Below are 11,624 nucleotides of genomic sequence, written 5' to 3' on the forward strand. Positions count from 1 at the left end.
TCAGCTAAGACAGTTTCATTTTACTAACAGGGTAGTTGGCCTTTGGAATGGGTTGTCCCAAAATGTTATGTTAATTTACATTACTCACATAAATGAGAGAATGTTCAATACATTGCTTAAACATTCTGATTATATTAAGATATTGCTCTGTGTGGATGCTGCTGCTGCTTTCCAAAAGGATTTGAATTATTTAGTGAGTTGTGCAAATAAATTATTTGCAATAAATGAAGGTGATGCATATTGGTTGACATAATTTATTACAAATATTACTTTGATGAGAATAACTTTAACAGTGTTATAGAAGAAAAGGATCTTGCTATTTTGGTTGCTCAGTCTCATTAGCCATCTAAGCCAAAAGAGGTAATTATCTCCATACAAATAACTAGTTATGCCTCTTATGTCATTTGAAGGACAACAAGGAGCCCCTTGGACCATTGTGGCAGTCCCATTCATTTCATCCAATACCCATCTGCCTATTTCCAGCTCTAACTTGCCAAGTTCTCATTAAGCTCCTTTCTTCCCACTCCTGTTGTGTCCAATACATCTGAAGGAAATCTATTCCAATGGTAGACCATCTTGTTCAAAAATTTAAATTGTCTAACTTGCAGATGAATTCTATCCTGTCATGTGTTGAATCTATGTCTCCTAGTTGTACCACTCTTACCATTCACTGAAAAAAAATGATGTTTCAATTCTATATATTCTCTTTATAATTTTGTACATTTCAATCAGATCTTCTTTTCTCAAGATCTTTTTTTTTCCAACTGGCAACATCAAAACTGTCTGGAAGGCTTACAAGACTGACCAACACACCAAGATCTTATTTTTCCATAACACTGTTGAGTTGATTTCAATCAAAATGGTAATGATAGTTTAAATTAAATCAGACCTCTTGCATTTCCCTATACATTGCATAATTAAATGTCATATTCCATTTATTTGCCCAATTTACCAAATTATCCAAATCAATTTGTAAAACAAGAGCATCCTCTTCATAACCAACTTCATCCAAAACTTGAATGTAATCAGCAAACTTGACTAATTTATTGGTCATTTTCTTTCAATATCATTAATGTGTATCCAAAAGTGTAAAGGTCCTATCACAGAGCTTTGATATCTTACTTCGTCTTGAGAACAGTAGGGTAATAGGTGACCTTGTTGAAATTCACAAGACTTAATGTTAAGGTTTTGAAAAAAAAAAAGGCTGTGCTATGACCAGTAAGCACATTTCAGGTGTTGAATGCACACCTGTCCCTCAAATTTCAAAATTTCAGTACAAATACATTAACTTTATTTCAACCATTTTTAACTCAATAATGTTTTAAAATTTATATTTTTTAAATTTTATAATATTTATTAAATGTAGTTTGGAAAGTAAAAAGGAAAAAAATGTTTAGTTTCATTTCTTTAGAATTTTTTACACCATCTCAAAGCATGGGGTTATATTTTCTAAAAAAACTATCATGCCTTGAGAATACAATTGTTTTATCATTATATTCATTCATCCTCACCCTTTTATGATGCCATAGCATGTGTTCACAACAACTGCTAATGAATCACAGGTTTGAAAATAACTACAGCAGTAATGTGAGCAGTAATTTATGGTTTTGTGGGAAAATGAAAGACCAAGCACGTGTAAGTGTAAGGATGAAAAACATAATCTAATTAAAAGTTTAAACAATTTAGGGACAAAAAATAAATATAGTAACTTTTTCCTTAGATGTTCTTTGCATTCCTGATCATTTTTTATTGCTAAATATCTGAAATTATATGTATTAGAAAAGTATGGGAATTTTCTTCTATGACAAAAATTAGGTTTATTGAGTATGGTAGGCAGTGGCAAAATAATCCAATATCTTGTATACTTATTTATGGAATATTAATGTTTAGTTTATCATGTTCAAACAATGTACGTAAATAAGTAAAGTTATTTATTAAAAAGAAACTAAATTTAATAGATGTAACTTGATTTCAATCAAGAATATTGTAAGCAAAATTATTTTTAAATAGCCCAACAAAGGTAATGGCAATACTATTTGAAAGGTCAAATCCTAAGTCACTGATCAATTTTTGTCAGTTTTTGCTGTGTATTCATGATTTACAGACAGGGGTGGTAAATACTGCAATTGGCAAAATGAAGTTTGAAAAGAAATGTGTTATTGAAAAGCAATCAAGTTGAAACTAATTGTATATGTAAAATGGAATTTCCTGATCAAAATATTAAAAAAAAAATTGTAACGTTAGAGGAATTATTTTAATTTTTTTTTAAAAACGGTTTTCTCACAATAAAAGTTTGGAAATTTCACAATGTCAAAAATGATAGGAAAACTAAATAACATTATAATCAAATTTCTTCAGCCAAAACTGGATGCTGCTTAGTAAGTTTATTGAAATTTAATTAAATATTTTTAGTGTGAGAAGGAAAAAATCAAGGAATATCAGTGACACTCCTCTCGTACGCAAAGGATTAAAACAGTTTCATTTTTCTAATTAATAAGTGATTTGTTTATGGAATTAGTTATCATTAGCATTTGTGAAGGCTAGCACCTTACAATACATTAAGATGGGGAATCAATGTTATCCTAAAAAATTAGATTGGATTTAATTTTTACTTTTCTTTTCTTGGTGAGGTGGGTATGGAAGAATAACCTTGAAGGTCCCTTGTTGTCCAAATGTTATCTTTGGGTTGATCAAAATCTTATCTGAGTGGACTTTGTTGTTGTTTTTCCAGAGTTGCAAGAAAACAATGTTAAGCTTTATACGCTTGTAGAAGAGTTGGGGTAAGTAATCTAATTTTTTGTATCTTACAGTTTAATAATATAATTTTAGTCAACTAGTGTAATAGCATAAAAGTATTTCATGTAGAGATCTTATAATTCGGTTCCTTACATTGATTTACTGTAAACTGTCATCTATGTTGACCATTTTTGTTTTCTTACAGTGACATTAAAATGTATGCAAGAGAAACCATCCATATATTATGTTCACATGGGGGGGGGGGGGTATAGCAAGAAGAAAGGTATGCACCTTAGTTTCTAGGCTTACATTTTTTAGCAGATTTTATATCAGATAAAAAAACACATTGGTTTTGAAACAAATTAAACTTGTTATATGTCAAACCATTACTCCTTTGCTAATTATTGTCGGTTTTGATTTTGGTAGCCAATGTTATTGAATTGATAATGCTGTTTCTTATAAGCTATCCTTCTGAAATAATTCTTCTACATAAATGTATTTCTAGTTGAATATGTATCCTGGAAAGAAAGATCTGTCTTTAGTCACAGGAAAAACCAACTTGTGAAAGTGATAAGATATAATTAAGAAGAGCATGAAGACTAAAGTAGATAAGGAGAAAAAACTTGTTGTACCTAATCCATAATTAATTTTGTAAATAAATCATTGTTCATTATACTAGTCATTTTGTTAGCTATATAGCTGGAATTACAAAACTAAGCAGGCAAGTGTCATCAGTCCCTGACTACTTGCAACTGTTGCTTACTCGCACTGTAAACCCCTACTGGTAGCATTGGTGACCAGTACAAGAGATCCATGATTCTTTCAAGGGTCTCATCCAAATTCAGCAAAATCATATATGCAGAAAAGAGTGGTAACTGTGGAAAATGACTAAACATGACCAAAGTTTTTAGTAAATTAACAAACAATTATTTCTAAGCACAATAAATATCATTATGCTCACAAATACTTGCACTCATGGAGTGCGATTTATAGTACCTGGAGCATTGTATGATGGATGGCCAAGGCATTATATGTCTTCAAGATCTGGATGCTTATGGGAAAGTTTAAGCTCACTGGTTATGAGGAAAGAGGACACTATGATATCTGGATCTTGGTTGTTTGGGCCTGTCTTAGGGCATGGTTCACTGCTCTTGATGCCATTACTGCCTCTTAAAATAATCTTAACTTCCTACAATGTCTTGTTAAGTATAAGAAGGTGAATTCTGTTCTTTCAAAACCTGCATGTCAAAAAGTTGCTGGATGTCTATGTTATCTCAATGAGGAACTCATTGGTTTGGCATTCTTTGATTCAGCTGTATTCACAGAGACAAAACGAGCAATGATAAAGGCACTAACTAATAAGGAGGATATGGATGGACCTTCAAAGTGCATCCAGCTGAAAAGCAGGAAGTCTGAGAACATGTGAATTGAAAATTCTGTCACAAAGAACACAATAGACTTCTTATGTGCTGTGAAATTCCATCTGGAGTGACCTCAAATCATGGGAGCTTGGACAGGACTACATGGAAACATTACAGACAGTTCAACATTTGAATGTGGTAAATAATAATGCTGAAAGGGTTGTGGTCCTTAGTGAGGAGTATAAATCCATCATAACAAGGAACAGAAACAATTTTTTTTTCAAGTTTTGCATGATTGTAGAAGTTCCTTTTCTAACAGCAAAAAGGAAACAATGACAATGCAAGAGTGACTAATCATATAAAAATCTACAATTACATAATTATACTATTGTACATGCAATAAAATAATAATAATAATTTTCTTCAAATACATCACTTATAATACAAAACAAATAGATATTTATATCACATAGTACTCATGGTACCAGGCCACTGCAGTCTAGGACTTAAACCTCATTGGACAACCTCTTAAATTGACTGTTTTTTGTACATTAGAACAAAAATAGGGGTTGAGAGCTTTAGAATTTCTAACTTGAAATTTTACTTGCAAATAATGACTGCCCTAATTTATGAGTGTGTGTGTATGAGGTAATAACCTTTAAAACAACCATAAAATAACTTCAACTTGTTAAAACTAATATGCTTTATATTAAACTGTGTAACTGTTTTCCATTTAGTGTTGGTTGTGAAAATACTGTATGGGTTTAATTCCATGTGTATTTGTAAGCAGGTCTTATCTCACTAGCACTGACAACACAGACAGACAGAAAGGAACAAAACTGCTAGCTGATGTTCTTCATTATGTCAGAAATGGATTCTGTGTCAAAAAAAGAAGGTATTGTGCATCACATACTGTAGTAGTGTCACCATCATTTTTGAATGAATTGTATGAAGTTTTTAGTTTTGTTGAAATCAGTTTAGTAGCTTTTAGACTTGTATTTTTGAGGTAGTTTTTAGAAAAGTTTCAACTCGTTGGTTTGTACATAACGTGGACTACTTCATTGTTTCATGTAAGCACACTGTAGGAAAAAACATTAGCAGTATTAAAGATCTTAACATTTAAATAATGTGTAAGTTATTTATTAATGTGTGTATGTAAAATTTCAATGTTGAAATAGTGTTCATCTTACTATGAATTGTTATAATTTTTATTATCAGTAAAAAAAATAGTGATGGTTTCCTTTCATTTTATAAGAATTTAATTAATATTATATTGTTATAGACTTTTATTATTTCCAGTGACAATTGTTTTACACTGTTACTGTCAAATACCGTGAAACCTAATCTGTGTAATATTTATCAATGTAGAATGAGAAATCATTGAATCAAGAGTTTATTTTGATTATTTTACAGTATCAGTCTACATTTAAATGATTTACATCAAACTGCATTAAATTGTGTGTCTCACCTATGCATTTACAATTCTAATAGCATATAAGAGACATATTAGCATTAAGTTTTTAAAAATGTTTTATGGTTTGAGAAATTAATATTGGAATATTTTTTATTTTGTAAACAGTTGAAATAATTTGATATAGTATCATCTGTTTTTGCATAGAATATACTTGAATACTCTTAAATAAATGCCCCCCCCCAGTGGCACAGCAGTATGTCTGTGGACATAAAACGCTAGAATCCGGGTTTCGATACTAGTGGTGGGCAGAGCACAGATAGCCCATTGTGTAGCTTTGTGCTTAATTACAAACAAACAAAACAAAGAGACCCAGGCTCGAATTCCACTCATTACCACCATAGAACTTTTATGAAGACAGCAGCATATTAGCAGCCAAAACAAACTTAAATAAATATTCTTCTTAGAAGTGCTACTTGTTACTCCACAGAATTACTTCATGCATCTGCTAATAAGATTTTTGCACATGTCCTAAGTGAACTCCCACCCATACACATTTTAATGTGCATTGAACTAGCCTGTGATGTAATCATAATCAGACTGTAGCCCTCCACCAATAGGAGGGTGACACATCCTCCATATACAGCAAACCTAGTGAGCACTAACATATAAACAAAGGCTCATTCTTTTTCTTGGCACTGCTTTGTTCAGATTTATTTTTTCTTAAGAATTAAAGGAATTTTGAGGTTTATTATTTTCAGCTTTTATCACCACTCATAGTGTAGTCTTTCTACTCTCTATTTTCTAGTTTATGATACAGAAAGCTACCAAAGTTTTAAGCATTTAATTTAGAACTTAGTTTCAAATTATTTAAATTTGTTTTTTCATTTTCCTCAATTTTTTATTTTTGGACAAATGTACCATTGTGTGTGATAAGGTCTCTCAGACAGTACTATTTACTATTGTTTTAATACAGTGTACAAGTTTTGTTATGGACTCTTTTCTCCCAAGATGATACCACACCTCTTCACACAGTTAAGCTATCTTCCCCAGGCATCTACCTTTGATATTTGTAATTGAACCTAAGTTCACAAGGTTTTTCATGAATTGTACTACTACATAATGATGTTATCTTGCAGCAAAAGCCCTCCACCAATAGAAAAGCAACACACCTCCATGTGCACCAACTTCCAATATGCATTTGCACTCATGAATTTTCCTTTCCTTTCTCAGCACTGAACACATCAGATGTTTTTTTTCTTTTTCAATTTAATGAGAGTTGCAAAATTTAAGGAATTTGGTTTTCTTCCTTTTTTTTTCTACAAATTATGAACTCACAACTTCATGTAACATATACTACTACTTGTTTGAGTGAGCAGTTTCCTCACACAGGTAATGTATCACTATGGCTTATGGAGGTGCATTGACTGAGGATGGTGTTGTGGACATTGCACATAGAGTAGGACTTCATCTTCAGTCTCTTCTTCAAACAATCCTTCCACTCATTTTGAGGGGGAGAATAAGAAGGGTAAATTTGAATGCTTGTTTTTTCTTCCTAGTTATGCTCTAGGAACTTCTCTCTCTGTTGAAGAGAACCCTCAAATGTTCTTGCAGTATTTAGAACATTTCAAAGGTATGTATCATACTTTCATATCATATGAATCTTCTCATTCCCAACTTCTTAATTCCAACCCTAACTACTTTTCTTATAACCTATTTCTGATATTGGCATTCAAGATGATTCCTTCCTTGACCAACTATGTTTCTGCAACCTCATGCCTGGCCCTCCTTGTTTATTTGATTCTTATATCGTGGATTTCATTCATTCAGAATTCCCTTTCAGATTTCCTAATTTGGAATCTCTCTTGCATGTTTCTGGGGGGGGGGGACTATTTTATATTGGTTTCACCCTACAGTGTCCAATACTCTCATCTATGCCAGATCCTTCTTACCATAATTCTTTACCTCTACTCTCTTCACCTCAAATCTGAGGCACTATTATGTGCCCCAGAAGATTCTGCAGATGATTCTCATTTCTCTTTCTTCTCCAATATAGCCCATTCCACTTTTTACATTTCTTGCTCACTTGGCTCTTTGTTGCTGGGAATTGGATATACTCCTTTCTTAGGTTCAGCTTGTTTCTTCCTTTCTATGAGATCTTTGCCTAGCTTTTTTTTGCCCTCAATTTTCTTCCCTCTTTGCATCCCAACTGACTTCATTTCTGAGATGTACATCATTGGAATGCTTTTCTACAATTTCCCTCTTTCAGTGTTTTTTCAGGCTGTATGTTGCACCCTTTCTTTTTTTAATGGTGTATCTTATACTTTGGAATCTTAAGCTAATGCCTCCTCTCTTGTTCCTAGTCCTCTTGTTACTGTGCAATGTCTCCCTTCTTTGAGAGATGTCTGTCGTGGGTCTTGGAGGTGACTTATTTCTAGAACTGCCCTTCAACTGTGGTCTGGTAGGAGCTAAGCTTTCCCATTTTGTGCATCTGTAGACTCCCTTTGCTGTAAGCTACTACATTACATAGGTGTTTTCTCATGGGTTTTTCTTGTCCTTTCAATCTCCAATCACCCAATTAGAATTCTATGGAAAAACTCCTGAACTACATGCTGGATTTTACCCCCCATCTTATTATCATTCCCATGAAAATAGGAGATTTGTTATAATTGAACCAGCTTTGGTCAATCCATGGTTCAAGATGAATGTTTTTTCCATTCTGAGATGGATACTCTCTTGGAATGAGGATAATTGTAATCTATGTCTCAGATGTTTTCTCAATTTCCTGAATCGTCCACTAACCTTTCCCTGCAAGTGTCACTACTCTGTTCACAACTTTTCCATTCAGGTTGGCTACAAATCCTCCTGTGGATCAACAAGGAGCTTATGGACAGTGCTTAAATCTGGGGTTTGATTCCCTGTCATGGACAGAGCTCATACAGATCATTGTGTAACTTTGTGTTACATCAAACAAGCTTTGAGTTTTCAAACTGTGTGCAAAATGTAAAGTTTAATGTAAGTGTGTATGCAGTTCATTCAGTTTTTTTAAATAAACAGTGGCATAGGAAGCGGGCCCTCTACTTTTCAATCTGTCCTTGTACAGATGCATCAGAATTAGGAAAGTTACTCTCAGAAAAATGCATAAAATTTAATCCAAAACCCAAGAGTTCCAGGGCTCTAAGGTGAGCCCTGGACCATGGCTGTAATGGGTACATTTGTGGTGCACATTCACTCCATCTGATAAACCTTGGGCCCCTTCACTTTTAATTTGCCTCCTACACCTGTATATTTTCAGTCAATGTTGGTTGCATTCTTTATGCTAACTGTTCCAGAACTCTGTACATGTTTGGCCTCCACTTACCTCATACAATGTGGCATCTACTGTTGTAACCTTCCTTTCTTCTTCAGGATCTGTCTTGTTTGGGGTAGCAGCTTTGACTTTCCAATTCAGTCTTAACCCTGAGCCTGTATCTCATTCTCTTGGAGGGGTGGATCTTTATAATTTTCTATGCATGGTAGGCTCAACCTTCCTTAAATATTCAAGACATGGAGCTTCTGATATCTAGATCTTTATGTTTTCTTATTTTCCTATCTGAGAATATTTGCCTCTGTTTGAGAATTCTCTCTTAAGTCCCTTGTTTCACTTGAACATGCCCATATGCATTTCTTCAATGGACTGTGACTGATTATTGTAGTATATCTAGAGATCCACTGTCTTATCTTGTCTTTCCCTCCTCCTGTTTACCTCTTGCTTTGAGTGGTGGCTCACTCAATATCACATGACCCTGGGCATCCTTCTTCCCTACCTCACCCAGAATTACATCTGTTCAAAGTTCCAAATGGCCCAGCCTTAAGTCTGAGCCCTTATAATGCTCAAGTATTTGGGTTTTCATACCCATGGTGGATGTAGTGCAGGTGGCACATTGTGTAGCTTTGAGCTTAACATCAATGAAGCCTACAAATAAAACCTGTCAATTGGTGTGTCTCTGTTCAGGTGGGACATGGCTGTGGACACCTTCATCACTTTCATAATCTGGTCTCCAGATGCATCCTCTCTATATCAATGACCTTAAGACATTGGCTACTCAACAAATTTACCATCATTTTTTTTACTTGTCTGTCTGGTCTTCTTATTGTGATTCATTTGGACACCTCTTCTATTGTTTCTTCAATCCACTAACAAAGAGATATTCATTCTGAGGACCTTTATTTTTCTTGCTATAGACCTTTTCTTTTGAGCCAATGACAACTATGTTTGATTGTCAGTCTCTCTTGCCTTTGGAGCTAAGACTCATTTCTACTATTGTTGGATACTGGTTACATTTGTACATGACCTTCTGTCTCTCCCCTGCCATTCTCCTATTTTTTCTCCAGATCTCTTTTTAGCCTTTTTCATCAGTCATCCTCTTTTTCTGCTTTCTCTTCCAGATTGAAACCTCTGTTTAATTTTTAGGGCTCTCACATATCCGCCATTTGAAAGAGTGGCCATCTGTTCCCTGTACCATATTTTCTTCTCTTTCACACTTGCAGGATTCACCACTGTAAAATGTTTACCTTGCATGCCTCATGTATTCCTTGCCACAGGGAAAGATTAATATTTCTTTCTAACTTCTCCTTCCGCCCAAAACTTGAGCTGCTCCAGAAGGTGAATCAACCTCCCTCCTTTCTTCCATGTATGTTCGTTCCAGCACAGATTGTTTCCTCCTTTGTACTGTACATGTTTGCTGTTACCTCACTTCTACAGCACTCTTTCAAGGCAGTCGGCAGTGTATGTTTTTGCCATGTAATTTCTCTTCCTCTAGTGACTTACATACTTCCATTTTGACTGGTTGGGTCACCTATCTTATCTGACTAGTGTATTCTTCTATGTGTAGTTACAATTTTCATCTTTTTGATGTTTCCTCACATCATGTTCATTATCTCATGACTTTTCTTGCCTTTTGCCATCCTCTGGATAAAATTTTTCAGGTAGGGATTTTGATGACCTTTATGTCTCATTACTTTTACCAGATTGTGGTTTCATTTGCCTCTGGTTTTCATCTTCCTCCAATTGTTACTTTCCAATCCTCATAGAGGTTCTAAGTAGGTGAGTTCTTAATTATTTATTACATTTTCTTGCAGGTCTCACAACCACCTTATTGTTTCTGTAGATCTATATTATAAAAATGATGGAACCTGCCATGTGGCTAATATTGCCTCATGGGGAATACTTCTCTCTCTGGAAATCCACATCAAGTAGGGATAACAAAAAGCAATCATCCCAGCTGCCTCTTCTCACTGCCTGCTGTTTAGGTGGTTTTTTTCTGTAAGACTGCTTCGACAATATATATTACTTTCCAGGCCATACTTTAGGAAAATAAGGCAGCACCAGATATGATCCTTCCATCACACTTGTCTAGTGACTGCTGTATCTACTTGCACAGGCTATCAGTGTGAGACCTTATGCAGATATGATGATTCCTGTTTGGTTAAAGCACTTCTTCAGCATTCTTCCCCACAAAAGTACTTTTCTTCCATTTTCCTCCAGTGGAGAAAAGGGAGAGCCCTTGCTTCTCCAATCCAAGCCACTGGAAAGTTCCATTTGATGTCAGTGTAATCACACTGGTATGAAATTGAGTGGATACACATACCCCTTATTTGGAGGTGGGTCTGGGATGTTGCTTGGAAGTGTAGTACTTGCTGTCCTACTACATTACGAACTAAACCCTTCCATGTTGTTATGCCTGCTGGATAGGTCTTGCATTTTTCTCGAGATGCAAGTGTAGGATAATTTTTCCATGCATCTGCTTATTTTGGTAAGTATTTCTCCATTACTGTATGGCATGACTTCTTCCCTTAGCCATACTACACACTAATGCTTTGCCAACCAGCTGAGAGAGAGTGGCCTGTTGAGCAATTTTAAATTCTTCCCACCTATATGACGCTTTAGCACCAAACGTAAAATTATTTTCACTGTACCTTTTTTTTTCTACCAACTTTATTGGGTGAAGAGAGTTCCTTGCATGAGAAGGATGAGGGCTTCTTACCAAGTGATGCAACACTAGGTCTCCCATCCTTCCTTCTCACTTTCCATGTATACACCTGGAAAAAAGTCAAGCACCCCCGTGTTTTTTCAA

At 34.8% G+C, this 11,624-nt stretch overlaps 1 protein-coding gene across 4 annotated transcripts in view; it reads left to right on the forward strand.

Moving 5' to 3' along the window:
- The window catches only part of LOC106459728 (MMS19 nucleotide excision repair protein homolog), a 94,001-nt gene that overhangs the window by 1,809 nt on the left and 80,568 nt on the right, over positions 1 to 11,624 (forward strand). The window contains exons 2-3 of one of the 4 annotated variants that reach the window (XM_013919383.2): positions 2,732 to 2,780; positions 4,888 to 4,992. In XM_013919383.2, the coding sequence (XP_013774837.2) occupies positions 4,947 to 4,992 (46 nt within the window). In that variant the 5' untranslated portion in view covers positions 2,732 to 2,780; positions 4,888 to 4,946. Of the gene's footprint in view, positions 1 to 2,630; positions 2,781 to 4,884; positions 4,993 to 11,624 lie in introns of all 4 variants that reach the window. The other 3 variants (XM_022386266.1, XM_022386267.1, XM_022386265.1) reach the window with 3 other exon arrangements.

Source organism: Limulus polyphemus, unplaced genomic scaffold, assembly GCF_000517525.1.
Source record: "Limulus polyphemus unplaced genomic scaffold, Limulus_polyphemus-2.1.2 Scaffold654, whole genome shotgun sequence".
Classification (NCBI taxonomy): domain Eukaryota; kingdom Metazoa; phylum Arthropoda; class Merostomata; order Xiphosura; family Limulidae; genus Limulus; species Limulus polyphemus.